The sequence below is a fragment of the Vipera berus genome, assembly GCF_964194415.1.
Source record: "Vipera berus genome assembly, chromosome: 2".
Taxonomy (NCBI): Eukaryota; Metazoa; Chordata; class Lepidosauria; order Squamata; family Viperidae; genus Vipera; species Vipera berus.
The window spans coordinates 2,163,938-2,185,209 of NC_138203.1; the positions used below are offsets into that span (position 1 = coordinate 2,163,938).

The following is a 21,272-nucleotide window of genomic DNA, read 5'->3' on the forward strand; positions in this document are numbered from 1 at the left end:
CCTCCTCCATCATTCAACTTTAAACTGCCCAAATGAAGCTATCTTCCTGGATTTGTCGCTGGACAAAAATAAGTCATTATCGGTCTGCGTTTCTGCTTGCAGCCAGCACACCAGCCGATGGGCTGGGCTCTGCATCTCTTCACATTCACACAACATGATGTTATCCGCTAAGAGCCTTCACTTCCGCATGTTGGTTTTACACTTGGGCACCCTAACTCTCAAGCTATTCAAGGTCCTCCAAGTAGAATAAGGGAGGTCGGATCAAACAGCCATATCCTCCTTTAGCATCCTTCCTCGCTTGATGGTCTCCTTCCTCTGTCTTTTAATTTGATTTTGTTCTCGCATACCCTGAGGAATTATTGTTTTTGCCCTCAAGCTGTTCCTAGATTTGAGTTGGCAGGCTTGGGGCACATGTCCGTTCAGAGGATATGTGCCCCAAGGATCCTTCTCTTGCTACCTCTCTCCTGAACTTAGGTAGGGGAAATAAATAAATAAATAAATAAATATGGAAGGGACCTTGGAGGTCATTTAGTCCAACCTCCTGCTCAGGCAGGAAACCCTATACCATTTCAGACAAATGGCTGTCCAGTCTCTTCTTAAAAACTTCCAGTATTGGAGCATTCAAAGCTTCTGGAGGAAGGTTGTTCCACTGGTTAATTGTTCTCACTGTCAGGAAGTTTCTCCTTAGTTCTAGGTTGCTTCTCTCCTCGATGAGTTTCCCTCCGTTGCTTCTTGTCCTGGAGAATAGCTTGACTCCCTCTTCTTTGGGGCAACCCCTGAGATATTGGAACACTAACGTCAAGGATTCTTCTCTTGCTACCTCTCTCCTGCTCTTAGGTGGGAATTATTATTATTATTATTATATAACAACAAATAATAATAATGATAAACATTAGATTGGCACACCTCATTGCCAGTGGAATTGGTCTGTTACTGCATGACTGTCCATTTTCGTAGAAAGGAGAAAAAGTGCGCCTGACACCCAGACCTTGCTAATACAGCCAATATATACAGTGGGCTCACACTGGTGCACTAACCGGTCAGTTTCTCACTATTTGGGCAGTTTGTGCAGCAGAAAATGGCCACCTTTTTTTATATATATATAAAGGTTCTTCCTTAGGCAAAGACAGCTGGCATTTTCCCAAGTGGGCTGCTTTAATGAAGATGTCCCACCCAAGCCAGCGAGTTGTGTTGGTTTTTTTGGTACAGATAAGTTCAGAAACGCAGAGATAAAAGTTCCGCCTGGCTTCGAATGACTAGTAGGCGAGAACCGCATTTTAAAAGAGATTATTTCAGAATCTAAAAGGAGGAGTAGAGAGGTTGACACCGTCTTGCTGATTTTGCCAGGTCCCTGAGTGGGTTTTGCTTTTATTTTTATTTTTCCGGATAACTTGCTTCCAGTCCTCAGCAAAAAAAAAAAAAACAACCTCCCACTGCAGACAAGGTTTTCGCGTAACAAAGGCAGCTTTCACTTTAACGATTGCTCCCCAAAATTACATAAAATTCAGCCTGGTCAGGTGAGTGTCTTGACTTACGACGCTGCATGACACGCAGCGGAAATTCTGCACCTAAGTCAAGGACTGCCTGTACGAGAAAGAGCTATTCCTTCACCTCCCGCATTCTTAATCCATAAAACCGGATTGGCAAGTGTGCAGCTACGGTAACGGTACAAATTCAGAAGAGCTGAATTTGTGGGCCAGGCTCAGTGGTGGGATTCAAATGCACGAACAACTGGTTCTCTGTGTGGATGCCGCTTCCGTTAGTCCGTTCTGGGCCTGGGCAAGAAAAAATTAGCTACCGTTTCTGCCAGAGTGGTGCAAACCGGCTGAATCCCACCACAGGAAGGGAGGGAGGGAGGGAGAAAAGAAGGAAGGGGGGGGGAAAGGAAGGAAGGAAGGAAGACAGGTGGATGGAAGGGGAAGAAGGAAGGAAGGAAAGAAAGAAGCAAGCAAGCAGTGGTGGGATTCAAATAGGTGAACAGCCGGTTCTCTGCGTGGATGCCACTTCCGGAAGTCCATTCTGGGCCTGGGGAAGAAAAAATTAGCTCCCGGTTCTGCCGAACTGGTGCAAACCGGCCGAATCCCACCCCTGGGATTCCTTGCCTTTTTAATTCCTGGTCAACCTGTGTGCAACCTGCCGCGTTTTCAGAGGAACAAGAAAAACTCCTTCTCCGGTAACTAAGACACCCAACAGCTTTTTTTCCATACCTTAAGTTTGTCCTAAATCCTTCCTTCCCAATTGAAACCAATATGACCTGCATCAGTGGATGCTTCATTTAGATTAGATTAGCTAACCCTTTTTTTATTACCGTGGGCACAATGGCACACGTTAAAAATGAAATTTATTTGCTTGCTCTTAAAAGTGTACACGTACATAGCACACATTTAAAACATGCTATATTCAACATATGTATAAGACCTACACCCTTACCTATAAGTAACATATCAATATCAATCACCGTCCATTTTGAATACATAACGGAAGGAGGAAGCTTGAGAGTTCACAAGGTTAATGCTGTATGGAACGAAACTCTGACTGAATCTGTTCTGCGTCGGATACCATGGAGCCCCCTCCCCCCAGAAGGGGACAAGGAAAACAGGTCGTGGAGATGGTGTGTAGCGTCCCAGACAATCTTACGGACCCTGCTCAAGCAACGCTTCTGTGCTGTGTCCTGGATGGGAGGGAGGGAACTGCCAATGATCTTTTCTGCTGTCCTCACCACTCTCTGCACCGTCTTCCTGTCTGAAGCAGGGATGCTTCCAAACCAGTCTGGGCTACCATTACCATATACTTGGCTTATGTTCTGCCAATCTTCAATAAGGATGGATCCAGGGTTGTTTTTGAGACGGCAAGTAAAAAAAAGTCAACGACTGCTTGGATTCTGCAGCTGTTTTAACTAGTCCTAGTAAAAGGAGTAGTTTCTGACTAGCTTGTAGGCTAAGAATGTCTAAAGAGAGACTTGATCAGTCCCTATTAATTTTCTGTTGCTAATTTCCACTGGGGAGGGATTCGTCCCTTATCACATTTACAACATGGAGGGGGCATATTTTGGAAACCAGAGGTGTATATTTTTTGCTTTTAGGGTTTTTTGCTAATACAGCTCTTATACGAGATTGCAATCTGAAATGAGCCCCATCCAGTCTGCATTTACTGCAGTAACACCCCCCAAAATGTCTTATCTTATAAAAAAAAACAGTAAATAGCTTTTCTTGTCCATTTGAACGTGGTATATAAGCCCTTTACGATTGCTTTTTGGGCCTCCTGAGTATAAAACTATTAAACCGCAATCATAATGTTGGTTTTACTGAAAGAACAGATTTCTTAATAAGCATTCTCGAGGTGGATAGGAGAAATTTTAGCATTATGGGCTGCGGTTAAGTGAGCTTAGATTAGGAACACACGTCAGAAATGAAGTGACATGAAAGCCAGTGGCTTTCTCCGCTGGAGAGCTTGCCTAACCACCGCCCAGGTGCCCTCGTTTCTCCGTCGCATTTCTCCGTTGCGTTTCTCTGCTGCGTTTCTCCGTCGCTGCATGCGGGAAAACAAAAGAGGTTTGTCGGACTAAAAAAAAAAAATTTCCATCAGACTTTCCAACTTCGGGAGATCTTTTTTTTTTTCACGAGAAGTTGAACATTTTTTTTGTTTAGTCCCACAAACTTCTTTTGTTTCCCCGCACGCGGCGGCGGAGAAACACGACGGAGCTGAAAAGCAGCTTAGCAAAGAAATGCTTGGAGGAAGAAGTGCCTGGCACGGGAAGGGTACGTGCAACCCCCAACTCTCTCATACCTTTAGTTGGTCCACCCCCACACTCCGAGGTTGGCCCAATCGCCACTCCGCTTCGAAGCTCTGCGTCTCTGCCCCAGGTGCAGGCCATGCCCAGGTGCTTTAAGTAAGAGATTCCCCCAAAATATATACACACACCCCTGGTCTTATTTTTGGGGAAACACGACTAACCGTGGGTATGATACTCTATCCTTATAAGGAAGCTCTCATCCAGCCGAAATTAAATTAAATCGACGAATAAGAGAACGCCTAGAAGCAGCATCAATTCAACAAGAGAAGGTGAGCGAATTAACCAGTCGTGCTAAATGCTAATGGCAAAGGGACACGTATAGGGATATCTGAGCGGTTTAAGAGGCTGCAAAGCTCAGGTAGATTCATTAGATCAGAGGTCCCCAACCTTTTGGGCACCAGGGACCACTGGTTCCGTGGAGAGAGGTTTTTCCACGGACCGGAGGGTGCGTGCTTTTGTGTGCTGTCTGCATCCCGCGGATGGGGCTTTGCTTGTTTGTGCGGCCCAGTTTGTGGCATGCTGCGAACCTGTGCCAGTCCACAGATTGGGGGTTGGGGACCCTTGTACTAGCCCACATCCCTGCTCAAGCAAAAGACTCTAAACCAAAGGTCCCCAACCTTTGGGGCACCAGGAACCAGTTCCGCGGAGAGAGGTTTTTCCATGTGGTTTTGTGTGCTACCTACGTCCCACGGATGGGGCTTTGCTTGTTTGTGCAGACCGGTTGCTGGCATGCTGCGGCCCGGCACCGATCCACAGACCTGGGGGTTGGGGACCCCTGCATTAGATGGTATGGCATTTGGGATTCAGTCTCAGAAATGGACCTTGGCACAGGCTTGAGCACGCCTGCATACCACCTGTCTGTGACATGTTCTCTCTTTATCCCAGGATTGCACAAGGCCTGGGAAAATCCAGTTGCTTCAAGGGGCTGTCGACAGGTGTTTTGGGCATAACCTGAAGAACTTTTTAATGTGGGGGGGAAGGGAAAAGGACATGCACACTGCACACTACTCTTTGGCCTTGGAAACTGGGCTACACAGGTAGTCCTCGACTTAAAAGGTTCCCCCGCACATGCATGCTAGTCGTTTCGGACTCTAGGGGCCGGTGCTCATCTCCGTTTCAAAGCCGAAGAGCCAGCGCTTGTCCGAGGACGTCTCCGTGGTCATGTGGCCAGCATGACTAGACGCCAAAGGCGCACGGAACGCTGTTACCTTCCCACCGTAGTGGTCCCTATTTTTCTACTTGCATTTTTACGTGCTTTCGAACTGCTAGGTTGGCAGAAGCTGGGACGAGTAACAGGCGCTCACTCTGTTACGCGGCACTCGGGATTCGACCCGCCAAACTGCCGACCTTCTGATCGACAAGCTCAGCGTCCTAACCCACTGAGCCACCGCGTCCCTTAGTCCTCAACTTACAATAATTCATTTAATGACTGTTCAAAGTTATAGCACCACTGAAAAAAGTGACATGCAACCGTTTTTCACACAACTATTGCAGCGTTCATCACGCTCATGGGATCAAAATTCATACGCTTGGCGACCGGCTCTTATTTATGACAGGGTTGTAGTGTCCCAGGACCGTGTGATTCCCCCTTTTTTGTGACCTTCTGTCAAGCAAAGTCAGCGGGGGGAAATCCGGATTCACCAGGTTCCTCACTTAACAACTGCAGCGATTCACGACGACAGTGGCAAGAAAAATAAATCGTAACATGGGGCAAAACTCACTTAACGAATGTCTCACCTAGCAGGCATAATTTTTAGGGTCGACTGTGGTCATAAAGCCTTCCTGTGCAGGCCAGAAAAAGGATCACATGGGGTTGGATTCAAAACTCCAGAAGAGGCTCAGAAGTGCAAAGTTTTAGGAGACCAATGACTTTTCCCCCCCTTCTTTTTGAGAAGGAAAGCTTCACTTCACGCACCTCTTGAAGAAGTATCTTACAACCTGTAAGTATCTTGAAGAAGTCTTAATACAGGGCCCTTCAAACTTGGCCACTTTTAAGATTTGTGGATTTCAACTCCTAGAATTTCTCAGCCAGCCCTGAGGAATTCTGGAAGCTGAAGTCCACAAGTCTTAAAGTGGCCAAGTTTGAAGACCCCTGTATTAAGACAATCTGATTCTGTTGTTAGTTGTGGCTGTGTATCTTGCCGAAAGGCGGCAGCCTGCAGATTGCCCCCCACCTTTTCCATGGACACAGATTTACGACCTTGGTGCAGGTAGCCCTTGACTTAGGACCCAATATTTCCGTTGCTAAGCGGGACCGTTCTTGAGTGAGATTCACCCCATTTGAGCCCCTTTCTCGCCACAGCCGTTCAGTGACACAACTTGTTGTGCAAATCCAGCTTCCCCTTTGGAGTTCATTTGTCAGAAGGTCGCAAAAGGGGATCGTGTAACATTCCCCACACACACATACACACACACACGGGGGACGCTGCGACTGTCGTAAACAGGAACTCAGTTGCCCATCGTCCGAAATTTTGATCGCGCGATCATGGGGAAGATCATGCAACGGTGGTGTGAAAAACGGTCGTGAAGTCGCATGTCTCAGCGCCGTTGCAGCTTTGAATCGTCACAAAACGAATGGTTGTTAAGTCAAATATTACCTGTCATAGGTAAAAGGTAAAGGTTCCCCCGCACACGCATGCTAGTCGTTTCCGACTCTAGGGGCGACCAAAGTGGGCTCATCTCCGTTTCAAAGCCGAAGAGCCAGCGCTTGTCCGAGGACGTCTCCGTGGTCATGTGGCCGGCATGACTAGACGCCAAAGGCGCACGGAACGCTGTTACCTTCCCACCGGAGTGGTCCCTATTTTTCTACTTGCGTTTTTACGTGCTTTCGAAATGCTAGGTTGGCAGAAGCTGGGACGAGTAACAGGCGCTCACTCTGTTACGCGGCACTCGGGATTCGACCCGCCAAACTGCCGACCTTCTGATCGACAAGCTCAGCGTCCTAACCCACTGAGCCACCGCGTCCCTAGTATGTAATGTAGTGTAGTTCCTCCCAAAAGCACGCAGGAAATAGGGGTAGAAGCAGGGCTTTTTTTCTCATAGAACGCTGAGAACGGAGTTCCGGCATCTTTTTTGGATGGAACCTTGTAGGGTAGGTAAGGTGGGTTGTATGACATGTGTGAGTTCCGGCACCTTTTTCTTTTACAAAAAAAGCACTGGGTAGAAGACATTGTAGGACAAGATATATGCTTCCTACCCTGTTGAAATCTGGAGATTCACCAGGTGTATTGCACGAAACCTGCTACGTTTTCCATGTGTCTTGCCGAAAAATCTCAAAAGAGTCTCTTTTCAGTCCCCAGATGACTGAAAGGTCCTTGTAAGGAAGCCTCTGAAAGACGTCTCCCAGACTCCCAAATTGGTTTATTCTTTGCGGAGGCTGGCCTTTCTCAAAATCAACTCACTTACTACAAGGATGCCTGGGGAGACCCGTTTAATGGCCCACTTTGGTCGCTTCCTACCGCCTGTCCCGGCGAGGAAGAAAATTAAGAGCAGCAAATATTAAGTCCGCAGAACAGAGGCCAGAGGGCTCCTGGGGCACGCAAGAAGAAAAGCCGCCAGCCATTTTTACGTTGATAAAAATTAAAAAGTGTTGCAAAAGTGCCAACGTGGTTTTCCATCCCGTGTAAGAATTTTAAGGCTAGCGGCTGAAAGGGTATAACCGGGCTTCTCCAAAGAGAAATTTGCAGCCTCTTCTCCATCGTCAAAACTCAGGACCCAGCTTGGAAAGAGACGACTTTCTCCTCGTGTTAAAAAAATAAATTCTTAGAAATTTCTTGGGCGGCGGGGGGCGAGGGGCGGGGAAGAAGCTGGAAACGTGGATGACTGTTTCGGATCTTAAACTCGGATTCACACCGACTCAAATTCTCTTTGCCAGTCAACGTATCTTTGGCTTAAGTTCCTGGCTGAGGGCTTGGTGTGAGAGATGACGTCCAGGAAGTCTTCAGTCGTGACTGTGTCCAAGTGGATCACCGGGAAGTTTCCACTGTCTGAGGAAAGAAGATCTCCAATTAGAAATTTAAATGTCCTCCAAAGTTGGTCCACCAGTGGTCAAGGAACTACTCAAATCTCAATAAGAATGGAATGGAATAGAAAATGTGGAATGGAGTGGAATGGGATAAAACAAAATAGAATTAAAAAATATGGAATGGAATGGAATAGAACAAAATAATAGAATAGAATAGAATAGAATAGAATAGAATAGAATAGAATAGAATAGAATAGAATAGAATAGAACAGAATAATAGAATAGAATAGAATAGAATAGAATAGAATAGAATAGAATAGAATAGAATAGAATAGAATAGAATAGAAGAATAGAATAGAATAGAATAGAATAGAATAGAATAGAATAGAATAGAATAGAATAGAATAGAATAGAATAGAATAGAATAACCTTGGAGGTCATCTAGTCCAACCCCCTGCTCAGGCAGGAAACCCTATGCTCGTGGTGGCGAACGAATGGCACGTGTGCCACAGGTGGCACGCAGAGCCCTCTCTGTGGGCACACACACCGTAACCCCAGTCCGAGACCTTCGGCTGGGTTTTATAAAACCTTTTCGCTTTTAAAAAAAGGTTCAATCAATCAATCAATCAATTTCAACTTCTCGAGGGGGGGGGAAAGATCTGGCAAAGTTGGGATTGATTGAACTTTTTAGTCCCACCGGGTCTGCCGTTACCACTGCAGCTACGTCCACCCAATGGGCCACGCCTACCCAGCACCCAACGATACATAAGAGTGTTTTGAGTTGGACTCTGTCTCTAAAAGGTTCACCATCACTACCCTATACCATTTCAGACAAGTGGCTGGCCAGTGTTCTGTACCAGCCTGCTACCGGCCCTGCAGAAAAGGCAACCCCTTTACAAACGGCAAGAGGCTGGAATGACGTCTGCCAAATTTATTACTACAAAAACAAACAAGACACGTACCAAGATACAGGAGCTTTGAAACACTATCCAAACGGTTGCTTTCAGCAAACCAGCCCTCCCCACACATTCCCCTTATATAGAGTTCAGGGCGTGGCTTCTCTCTGCCTCCTTCCGAGAAGCCCCACAGCCTTCCTCTGTTTACTCCTACTTGACTGCCTCCTGCGTCGGGCGTCCTTGAACAGGGCCAGCTGTGGGTCATCTTCATCCACACTGTCAGGCTCACACAGCTGGGTCTCCATGGTGACCAAGTGGGAGGGGCCTGCCTGAGGGCTATCATCAGCAAGATCTTCAACCCCCTCAGCAAGGTCTTCAACACCCCCCTCCTCCTCCTCTGAGTCGTCCGACCCAACTGCCGAACCCACAGGCTGACCCTGAATCACAACAGCCAGTCTCTTCTTAAAAACCTCCACTGTTGGAGCATTCACAGCTTCTGGAGGCAGGTTGTTCCACTGGTTAATTGTTCTAACTGTCAGAAAAGTTCCTCCTTAGTTCCAGGTTGCTTCTCTCCTTGATGAGTTTCCACCCGTTGCTTCTTCTCCTGCCTTCGGGCGCTTTGCAGAATAGCTTGACTGCCTCTTCTTTGGGGCAGCCCCTGAGATACTGGAAGGCTGCTATCCTGTCCCCCCTCGTCCTTTTCATTAAGAGAAGACCATATTGAATGGCACATAACCCCAAAACTGATGAGGTCCTAGAAGGGATGCCTCCGAACGACACCTTCATACCTTGAGCCTTTTTCTGGTTCCTCCATTTGCCCTGTTATGGTAGTTTATTCTCACTCTGGGTGGACATCATTTTATTTCTATCTCATTCCCCAAGCTTGTGCCTTCTGATCTGTGCTCCCCATTGCAAGTATTAGGGAGCTGCAGCCCAACCATGCCAGAACACCCGACTAAGGGTTGGGGTGGAAGACTTGCAAAGGTTCTTTCTGGCGAGCAGGTTTCCATGATCGAAGAAAGGCTGCTAGTTTTGTATCAGTGACTAAATGGGAAGCGAGTTCCCAAATCCTAAATACAGGTAAAACTCGGAAAATTAGAATATCGTGCAAAAGTTCATTTATTTCAGTAATGCAACTTAAAAGGCGAAACTAATAGATGAGACAGACTCATTACATGCAAAGCAAGATAGTTCAAGCCGTGATTTGTCATAATTGTGATGATTATGGCTTACAGCTCATGAAAACCCCAAATCCACAATCTCAGTAAATTAGAATATTATGAAAAGGTGCAATATTCTAGGCTCAAAGTGTCCCACTCTAATCAGCTAATTAAGCCATAACACCTGCAAAGGTTTCCTGAGCCTTTAAATGGTCTCTCAGTCTGGTTCAGTAGGAATCACAATCATGGAGAAGACTGCTGATCTGACAGTTGTGCAGAAAACCATCATTGACACCCTCCATAAGGAGGGAAAGCCTCAAAAGGTAATTGCAAAAGAAGTTGGATGTTCCCAAAGTGCTGTGTCAAAGCACATTAATAGAAAGTTATGTGGAAGGGAAAAGTGTGGAAGAAAAAGGTGCACAAGCAGCAGGGATGACCGCAGCCTGGAGAGGATTGTCAGGAAAAGGCCATTCAAAAGTGTTGGGGACTTTCACAAGGAGTGGACTGAGGCTGGAGTCAGTGCATCAAGAGCCACCACACACAGACGGATCCTGGTCGTGGGCTTCAAATGTCGTATTCCTCTTGTCAAGCCGCTCCTGAACAACAAACAACGTCAGAAGCGTCTTACCTGGGCTAAAGAACAACAGACCTGGTCTGTTGCTCAGTGGTCCAAAGTCCTCTTTTCTGATGAGAGCAACTTTTGCATCTCATTTGGAAACCAAGGACCCAGAGTCTGGAGGAAGAATGGAGAGGCACACACTGCAAGATGCTTGAAGTCCAGTGTGAAGTTTCCACAGTCTGTGTTGATTTGGGGAGCCATGACATCTGCTGGTGTTGGTCCACTGTGCTTCATTAAGTCCAGGGTCAACGCAGCCGTCTACCAGGAGATTTTGGAGCACTTCATGCTTCCTTCCACAGACGAGCTTTATGGGGATGCTGACTTCATTTTCCAGCAGGATTTGGCACCTGCCCACACTGCCAAAAGCACCAAAACCTGGTTCAATGACCGTGGGATTACTGTGCTTGATTGGCCAGCAAAGTCGCCTGACCTGAACCCCATAGAGAATCTATGGGGCATTGCCAAGAGAAAGATGAGAGACATGAGACCAAACAATGCAGAAGAGCTGAAGGCCGCTATTGAAGCATCCTGGTCTTCCATAACACCTCAGCAGTGCCACAGGCTGATAGCTTCCATGCCACGCCGCATTGAGGCAGTAATTGCTGCAAAAGGGGCCCAAACCAAGTACTGAGTACATATGCATGCTTATACTTTTCAGAGGTCCGCTATTGTTCTATGTACACTCCTTGTTTTATTGATTGCATGTAATATTCTAATTTTCTGAGATTGTGGATTTGGGGTTTTCATGAGCTGTAAGCCATAATCATCACAATTATGACAAATTATGACAAATCACGGCTTGAACTATCTTGCTTTGCATGTAATGAGTCTATCTCATATATTAGTTTCCCCTTTTAAGTTGCATTACTGAAATAAATGAACTTTTGCATGATATTCTAATTTTTTGAGTTTCACCTGTAAACCTAAGTGGAAATAAACAAAATGCCGCCACCTGCTGGTACAGATTTATCATTGAACATTTACTCTTGCTAAGCTAACTCAAGCTAGGACAGGGGTCTTCCAACGTGGAATTCTGGGAGTTGAAGTCCACAAGTCTTAAAGTGGCCAAGTTTGAAGAACCCTGAGCTAGGATATTGTTGTGATTCCTCACCAGCCCGTGGATCCAGCAGCTGAGTCTGTTGAATCAGAGGAGGAGGAGGAGGGGCTCGGAGTAACATCAGAGTCAGAGGAAGGCTCTGAGGAACTCCAAGACTTACAGTTGGACGAGGAGCCTGGCCCCTCTACTCACGCTCATGCTGAGACACAGCTGTGCTGGGAGTCCGAGTTGGACAGCGATAAAGAACAGCTGAGAAATATCCAGGATGCACGAGAGTGCCGGCAAGAGAAGCGAGTAGGACAGAGGAACGCAATGGGGCGGCTCCAAAGGTAGAGGAGAAGGCATTAGGAAGCCACGCCTTGGCTGAATTATAAAAGGGAAGGTTTAGGTTTAGGTTTTAGGTTTAGGTTTTATTTAATTTGTATACCGCCCTTCTCCCTAGGGACTCAGGGCGGTTCACAGGGCATATATAAATAACAATACAAAAGTTAAAAAAGATTAAACCAATGCCCAGTTAAAAAAACAATAATACAATACTAAGAACAACAATTTAAAACCCATATTCCCCCATCAGGCCAGACCAGCTAATTCAAATAAGTGGGTCTTCAGGCCGCGACGGAAGGTTCGGAGGTCTGATGACATCCGGAGCTCCACCGGCAGTTGATTCCATAATGCCGGAGCGCCCACAGAGAAGGCCCTCCCCCTGGGGGCCACCAGTCGGCATTCCCTGACCGGAGGCACCCTGAGGAGGCCCTCTCTGTGGGAACGCACAGGGCGGAGGGGAGTTGACGCCGGCAGCAGGTGGTCCCTGAGGTAACCCGGACCCATGCCATGTAAGGACTTAAAGATCATAACCAAGACCTTGAACCTCACCCGGAAGACAACTGGTAACCAATGCAGCTCGCGGAGCAAAGGTGTAACATGGGAGTACCGGGAAACTCCCAAGACAACTCTCGCGGCCGCATTCTGTACCAGTTGGAGCCTCCGAGTGGTCTTCAAGGGAAGCCCCATGTAGAGAGCATTACAGTAGTCAAGGCGAGAGGTCACGAGCGCATGAGTGACCGTACACAGGGGGAGGTGTGGGAGGTGCTGGTTGCTGAGGGCAACCGTTCGTGTTGAGGATGGAGTTTCTGTGGACTGTGTGTTTGCCTTGGACATGGACTCAGGTCTGTGAATAATAAAAGGGGTTGGTTTGTTTTTTCCTGCGGTTCCTGCCTGTTTCTTGGAAGAGGGGTCTCTCCTTGTGAGCAGAATAAGGACTCCTGTAGGCTGGGACAGAACAGACATCACTGCTTGCTTCATATTGAGCACCTGTTCAGCTCAAAGGCTCAAGAGGGCTTTTGCGGTACCTGGCTGATGACTTTCCAGAGCGCTGAAGATTTTTCTCACAGGACGCATGGCTGCCTCTTTGCAAACCAGCTTAACGTCGGATCCCGAATAGCCTTCCATCTCCTAGGGCACAAAGAGACACAGAAAGATGTGCTTATATCTGCAAAGGTTTTCCATTGTCAGTAGTTGCCAAGCTAGGATTTAGATCAGGGGTCTTCACACTTGGCCCTTTGATGACTTGTGGACAGAATAGAATATATGGAATGGAGTGGAGTGGAGTGGAGTGGAGTGGAATGGAATGGAATGGAATGGAATGGAATAGAATAGAATAGAATAGAATAGAATAGAATAGAATAGAATAGAATAGAATAGAATAGAATAGAATAGAATAGAATAGAATAGAATAGAATAGAATAGAATAGAATAGAATAGAAAATATGGACAGGAATGCAATGCAATGGAATGGAATAGAAAATGTGGAATGGAATAGAATAGAAAATGTAGAATAGAATAGAATAGAATAGAATAGAATAGAATAGAATAGAATAGAATAGAATAGAATAGAATAGAATAGAATAGAATAGAATAGAATAGAATAGAATAGAATAGAATAGAATAGAATAGAATAGAATAGAATAGAATAGAATAGAATAGAATTATTTATTGGCCAAGTGTGACTGGACACACATAAGCTCTCCACATACGTACAAACAACAAAATGATAAGTCATAGAATCCTAAATCGTAAGAGAGAATCCTAAATCATAAAATATAAGCATCGTGATAAATCATAATATACCAGTGGGAGAATATAACAGGAAAGATGAGAAGGTGAGAAAGATGAGAAGATGAGAGAGAAACAGATAGAGCTACAGAGAAAGATATGGGAACTTCAACACCCAGAATTCTCCAGCCAGCTAAACCTGGCTGGCTAAGGAATTCTGGGAGTTGAAGCCCAGACCTCTTAAATTGGCCAAAGCTGAGAAACACTGCTCTGTAGATTCCTTGACTCCTCCACCAAGGTCATTCGTAAGAACACCGGATAACCTGGGTGGGCTTCTTCCTCACCTGACTCAGCAAACTGTAATCCAGCTCCGTCCTCAGCTCCACTCCTCCACTGTTGCTCACCGGGGGAAGCCAATGCCGGATCATGGCTTGCCGCGCCTCTGGATTTGGGAGGTCAACTAGAATCCTCTTCTCCAGCCGGCGCAGCATGGCGTAATCCAGTTCCCTAGGAGAAGGAATAAGGAGGGCAGATCTGTTGTGCAGTGGGTTCTGGAGAGCAGGAAGGATGCCGAGACGATGAGTACAACATAACAGCTCTTTATTAGGTGGAAGTGACTGTACTGGGGAATAGGGGCTACCTGCACTCTTATATATACCTGGCCAGTACCAGGCCAGGTACTCAACCAACCAATTGTTTTGAACCTGTTTCCCGCCAAAATGCTTCCCGCCAAAACAGTTACAGTTCAACGCCTCCTGGTGGTGACTCTTATACACAGCTTTAGGTGTTGCAATAAAACTTAATACATAAAAAGATCCTTGGACATTGTTCCGTTAGCGAGTAAGTGCAAGTGGTAAAAAGATTCCTTAGGAAAGAGGCCCCCAACTTTTGGGGAACCTCTGTTTCCCGCCAAAATGCTTCCCGCCAAAACAGTTACAGTTCAACGCCTCCTGGTGGTGACTCTTATACACAGCTTTAGGTGTTGCAATAAAGCTTAATACATAACAAGATCCTTGGACATTGTTCCGTTAGCGAGTAAGTGCAAGTGGTAAAAAGATTCCTTAGGAAAGAGGCCCCCAACTTTTGGGGAACCTCTGTTTCCCGCCAAAATGCTTCCCGCCAAAACAGTTACAGTTCAACGCCTCCTGGTGGTGACTCTTATACACAGCTTTAGGTGTTGCAATAAAGCTTAATACATAACAAGATCCTTGGACATTGTTCCGTTAGCGAGTAAGTGCAAGTGGTAAAAAGATTCCTTAGGAAAGAGGCCCCCAACTTTTGGGGAACCAGGGACCGGTTCAGCAGCGGAGAGAAGTTTTGTTTTTTTTCCGCAGAGCGGAGTGTGCGTGGTTTTGTCTGCTGCCTGCATCCCACAGATGGGGGTTTTGCTTGTTTGTGTAGACCGGTTGCTGGCCTGCCGCGGCCCGGTACCACTTAACAACTGAGTTGCTAACTGTGATTAACTTAACCACTGTGGCAAGGAAAGGTGGTAAAGTGGAGCCAAAGTCACTTAATGCACATCTCACTTACCAACAGAAACGTTGGGCTCAATTCTCGTACATTCGAGGGCCGCCCGTACAAGATGCCATGTAAAAGTGGCCGTTATCTTTATACATCAGGTCACTGTGATGGCCACCCTCCAGAGGTTAAATGGAGATGGTGAGAGGCTGCCAGCAAGAAGAAGGAGGCCAACGTTTTTTCTAATCTATACCACCAGAGGGCAGGACGAGAAACCATGGATGGAAACTGACCAAAGAGAGAAGCAACCTGGAATTGAGGAGAAACTTCCTAACAGGGAGGACAATTAACCAGTGGAACAGCCTGCCACCAGAAGTCGTGGGCGCTCCATCCCTGGAGGATTTTTAAGAAGAGACCGGACAGTCACTTGTCTGAAATGGTATAGGTTCTCCTGCTTGAGCGGGGGGCTGGACTAGAAGACCTCCAAGGTCCCTTCCAGCTCTATTCTATTCTAACCCCACAAAAAGAGGAACAAGAGAAGTCCACTCTTCCAATTCACAGCCCGTCCACCGCTTAACCTGATCGTAAAACTTTGATTTAATGGGCGAATTAAGGAGGAGGCTAGGAAAACATTATTTATTCAAGACTGACTACTGGATAGCGAAGGAGCAATTTCTATCACCGCACAAATGACATCGCGAGAATCAGCTTAACTTCATTTTCCGCAGACAAAGTCATTATACCAATCACACACATTTCTCTCAATTCACACAGATCTTTGTGTGTGGGGGTGTGTGGGGTAGGGTGGGGAACCAATACAATTTTCTCTCAATTCACACAGATCTCTGTGTGTGTGTGTGGGGGGGGGAAAACCAATACCAATTTCTGTCAATTCACACACATCTGAGGAATAATATAGCCCACTGCATGTAAAGTGTGTTGCACCATGATCCTCCAAAACAAGGATTTCGTTTTACTTGGTTACTTTTGTACAAAAAACACTTTCTTTTTTTAATTGCAGCCCATTTTGACCCCGACTGGATCTCCGTATTACAAAAAAAGAAAAAAGAAAAAAAAGGAGGGATTTTCATCCTGAAACTTTAGCACTCCTAATTGCAATAAAAGCCAACGCTCCCTATTTTTAGAGAACATAATTTTTCCCGAGCGCCGGATGATTTAAGCACCTTACGAGTTTCTCCGCTGAGAATCCTCCTTTAGCTTAGCTATAGTAAATAACTTGGCCATCAAGTTGCTTTTTAAATACTAGCAGCTGGCTCGCTCTGGCATCTGCTGATCTTCTGGAGGATTACCTACTTTGCGCTGGAGACAGCCAGAACCCAAGCAGAAGCAAAAAAAAAAAAAACATCAGTCATCACGATAATAGTAACAAAAGATGCCCAAAGCTCCCAATTAATCTTCGAAGGCTTTAGCCAAATATCATGGCTTTTACTCCTCTGAGTAAGTAAAATCTTTATCTGTGTTTAGAGGCTCATGCAGATGTATTCAAAACAGATTCCCCGGCTTCCTTACCAGGGTAAGTTGGAAGCTGCTAAAACGAAGACAAGGTCATCCGAACGAGCCAGGCCGTCCATCTGCACCAGTAATTCGGTTTTCATCCGTCGGCTCCCTTCGTGTTCGCCCCTGTCAAGAGATTGGGGACGGAGAAAAAGGGGAAATCCCCGTTGCATAGAGTCCTTCATTTGTTCCGTGGCTATTCCAATTTGCAACGGCACTTTTAAAATAAAAAGGGGGGGGAGAGGGGGCTTAGGACTGTTTTTCACACTTAACGACCGCTGCAGCCTCCCTCCAGGCACGTAATCAGAATTCAGAGGCTTGGAAACGGGCCCTTGTTTAGGACGGCTGCAGCGTCGCGGAGTCACGTTTAATGAAGAGAAGGATGAGGGGTGACAGGATAGCGGCGTTCCAGTCTCTCAGGGGCTGCCCCAAAGAAGAGGGAGTCAAGCTGTTCTCCAAAGCACCTGAAGGCAGGACATGAAGCAATGGATGGAAACTCATCAAGGAGAGAAGCAACCTAGAACTAAGGAGGAACTTCCTGACAGTGAGGACAATTAACCAGCGGAACTCCTTGCCTCCAGAGGTTGTGGGTACTCCAACACTGGAAGGTTTTAAGAAGAGATTGGACAACCATTGTTTGAAATGGTATAGGGTTTCCTGCCTGAGCAGGGGGTTGGACTAGATGACCTCCAAGGTCACTTCCAACTTTACTATTATGATTATGATTCCCCTTTTGTGACTTTCTGACCAGCAAAGTCAATGGGGAGGCCATATTCACTTAATAGCCATGATAATAATAACAACAACAACAGCAACAACAAGAACAATAACAACAGCAACAGCAACAACAATAGCAACAGAATAACTCAGGACATGGCTGCCAAACATCAAAAACATCTGCCAGACTATCCCACCTCCTTTACATGAATGATCTGAAGCTGCATGGAAAAACATCATCTGGAATAGAATCGCTGGTGAACACTATCCGTGTATATAGCCAAGATATTGCAATGGAGTTTGGCTTGGGCAAATGTGCCACACTTACTCTCAAACAAGGAAACTGCTAAGCTTGTAAGCCGCCCTGACTCTTCAGAGAAGGGCGGGATATAAATGGAATTTAAAAAAATAGTGAAAACTGAAGGAATAAAGACGCCCCACGAAAATAACATTGAGAGTCTGGATGAGGAAGATTACTACAAATACTTGGGTATCCTTCAGGCTGACAACATCAGGCACACTGAAGTCAAGAAAAAGATTAGAGGTGAATACATCAAGAGAGTGAAGAAGATCTTAAAGTCCAAACTCAATGGAGGAAATACGGTGAAGGCAATCAACACCTGGGCAATTCCAGTCGTTAGATACACAGCTGGAATAGTGGCCTGGACTCAAGCAGAACTAAAAGCGATGGATAGGAAGACCAGAAGAATAATGACAATGAATTGTGCCCTTCATCCAGGCAGTGACATTGACAGACTCTTATCTACCAAGGCAAATAGTGTGGAGGTGGAATGCTGCAAGTACATCAGATGGTTGAAGAAGGAAAAATGGCTTTGGAAGAATATCTGAAGGACAGTGATGAAGATGCACTGAAATTAGTATATCAGGAAGGCTCACTGACCACTGGAGAGACCAAACTGGCCTACGAGAAAGACCAAATGAAGAACAGAATAGAGGCATGGGAAGACAAAGCACTACATGGCCAGTACATTAAAAAAAATAGCTGAGAAAGCAGATAATAACAAGACCTGGCAATGGCTGAGAGCAGGAAAGTTGAAGAAAGAGACCGAGGGACTAATTCTGGCTGCACAAGACCAAGCCTCAAGGACAAATGCATAGAAAGTCAAAATTGAGAAGACAGCAACAGATAGTAAGTGCCGCCTCTGCAAAGAAGCTGAAGAAACAGTGGACCACCTGGAAAGCTGCTGCAAGAAGATCGCACAGACTGACTACGAGTAGCGGCATGACAAAGTAGCAACAATGGTGCCTTGGAAGATCTGCAAGAAATATCATTTGCCTGTAAGCAAGAACTGGTGGGATCATAAAATAGAGAAAGTCATAGAAAATGATAAAGTTAAACTGCTCTGGGACTTCAGAATTCAAACAGACAATCGCCTACAACGTAACACCCCGGACTTAACAATTGTCGATAAGAAAGACAAAAAAGTCTGGATAGTGGACGTGGCAGTGCCTGGAGACAGCAGAATAGACGAGAAAGAACTGGAGAAGACAACAAAATACAAAGACCTACAAATAGAAATAGAAAGACTGGGGCAAAGGCAGGCAAGCGTAGTACCAATAGTAATAGGCGCCTTGGGTGCAATCCCAAAACAACTGGAGCACCACTTGAACACCATCATCGGCATTGACAAATTCACCATTAGTCAATTGCAAAAGGCGGCCTTACTAGGAACTGCTTCCATCCTGCGACGAGATCTGTAATACCATAAAACATCCACATCTGCCTATCCCATGCCCTTGGTAAGGACTCGATAGTTAGACAAAAATGCCAAATCCACTCTGAACATCTGGCTGACTGTGCGATGATCAATAATAATAGAGTTGGAAGGGACCTTGGAGGTCATCCAGTCCAACCCCCTGCTCAGGCAGGAAACCCTACGCTATTTCAGACAAATGGCTGTCCAGTCTCTTCTTAAAAACCTCCAGTGTTGGAGCACCCACAACCTTTGAAGGCAGGTTGTTCCAACTAACTTAACAACTGCAGTGATTCCCTTAACAACTGCGGCGAGAAGGGTTGTAAAGTGGGGCAAAGCTCTCTTAGCCTCTGCCTCGCTTAGCCACAAGAAATGTTTGCCTCGATTGTGGCTGTAAATCAAGATCTAACCTGCATCTAAATAGGGAGATCAGCGAGGATGTCCACTTCCTTTGTGCAAAGTTCTCCTCCTGACTTCCATTTAGCTAAGACCTCGGCGTTAGTGGAAATTGAGAAGTCAATTGAATCATGACTCTGAGGCCTGGAATGAAAGGAAATACACAGGCGGAGTTTTATCTTTGCCAGGAGATTAATACAGGTGGGCCTGAGCAAATGCTAACATGATCAGCCAGTGGAACAGCTTTGCCTTCAGAAATCGTGGGCGCTCCATCGCTGGAGATTTTCAAGAGGAGACTGGACAGTCACCTGTCTGAGATGGTATAGGCTCTCCTGCTTGAGCAGGGGGCTGGACTAGAAGACCTCCAAGGTCCCTTCCAGCTTCTATTCTATTTTCTATTTTCTATTTTCTATTTTCTATTCTATTATTCTATTCTATTCTATTCTATTCTATTCTATTCTATTCTATTCTATTCTATTCTATTCTATTCTATTCTATTCTATTCTATTCTACTCTACTCTACTCTACTCTACTCTACTCTACCCTACCCTACCCTACCCTACCCTACTCAATTCTTATCATTCTATCCTATTCTGTTTGTTGAATTTACATGGCTGCCCAACACAAACATGGTGACTCTGGCAGCCCACAATAGCGCCCTCCCCGACACATAACAAAGTGAACTATTTCAACTAAAATTGAAGCAGACAGTAACAGGCAGCCAAAAATTCACATTGGTTTTTGAACCGAGAAGACTCTTGAGCATCCCTTGGAGTGCCAGGAGATGACAGGAAAACAAGGCTGGCTGTCCTTTGGAAGGGCAGATAGTGAAGCTGAAGCTCAGATGCTTTGGCCACTGAATGAGAAGAAGGGAGGACCCCTGACGTCGGGAAAGATGGAAGGCGGAAGGGGAAGGTGATGGCAGAGGGTGAGATGGTGTCATCAACTCAACGGATGTGAATTTGGGCAAACCCCTGGAGACCAGGAAGGACAGGGCAGAGGGTGAGATGGTGAGATGGTGTCATTAATGCAATGAACATGAATTTGGGCAAACTCCTGGGAGACAAGGAAGGACAGGCAGAGGATGAGAGGATGAGAGGGCAGAGGATGAGATGGTGAGATGGTGTCATCAACTCAACGGATGTCAATTTCGGCAAACTCCTGGAGACCAGGAAGGACAGGGCAGAGGGTGAGATGGTGAGATGGTGTCATTAATTCAATGAACATGAATTTGGGCAAACCCCTGGAGACAAGGCAGGACAGGCAGAGGATGAGAGGATGAGATGGTGAGATGATGTCATCAACTCAACGGATGTGAATTTGGGCAAACCCCTGGAGACCAGGAAGGAGAGGGAGAGGATGAGATGGTGAGATGGTGTCATTAATGCAATGAACATGAATTTGGGCAAACTCCTGGGAGACAAGGAAGGACAGGCAGAGGATGAGAGGGCAGAGGATGAGATGGTGAGATGGTGTCATCAACTCAACGGACGTGAATTTGGGCAAACCCCTGGAGACAAGGCAGCACAGGGGACCCTGGCATGCTCTGGCCCATGGGGTCCCGAAGAATCAGACACAACTTAGCAACTGAACAAGAACAAGGAGATTCACTTCATACCCAGCCCCGTATGCCCAAGAGAACAAAAGCCGGATTGCGGACGTCTTTCTAAAGACCTTCTGGGTTGCTGGCCCTGCAAGATAAGGGCCATTCTAAAATCTTTAATGTGGTGACCCCTGGCTCAGACACCCACGCTCTCGAGAGAGATGCTGATTAAAATGTGAAAAACAAGGGGCTGCCCTACACCAGCCGGTTGGGTGAGCCAATTAGAGAGACCCATAAAAGCCGGGGCAAAGGGGACGCTTGCCAGGCGTCAGGTCCCGATCCTTCTGCCCCTGCAGGGGAAACGTTTCCAGAGTCATTTGTCGGAGA

General features: G+C 46.2%; 1 protein-coding gene and 1 long non-coding RNA gene across 2 annotated transcripts in view; both read right to left on the reverse strand.

The window, feature by feature from the left end:
* LOC308663138 overlaps window positions 1-21,272 on the reverse strand; it is an 861,733-nt gene that overhangs the window by 225,406 nt on the left and 615,055 nt on the right. The gene's annotated exons all lie outside the window — the stretch shown is intronic.
* Window positions 7,290-21,272, reverse strand: part of KATNAL2 (katanin catalytic subunit A1 like 2) — a 53,618-nt gene continuing 39,635 nt past the window's right edge. Inside the window, exons 13-16 of the mRNA XM_081319271.1 lie at window positions 16,530-16,640; window positions 13,886-14,048; window positions 12,839-12,941; window positions 7,290-7,779 (exon numbers count right to left, since the gene is read on the reverse strand). Of these exons, the coding sequence (XP_081175397.1) occupies window positions 7,640-7,779; window positions 12,839-12,941; window positions 13,886-14,048; window positions 16,530-16,640 (517 nt within the window). The 3' untranslated portion in view covers window positions 7,290-7,639. The remainder of the gene's footprint in view (window positions 7,780-12,838; window positions 12,942-13,885; window positions 14,049-16,529; window positions 16,641-21,272) is intronic.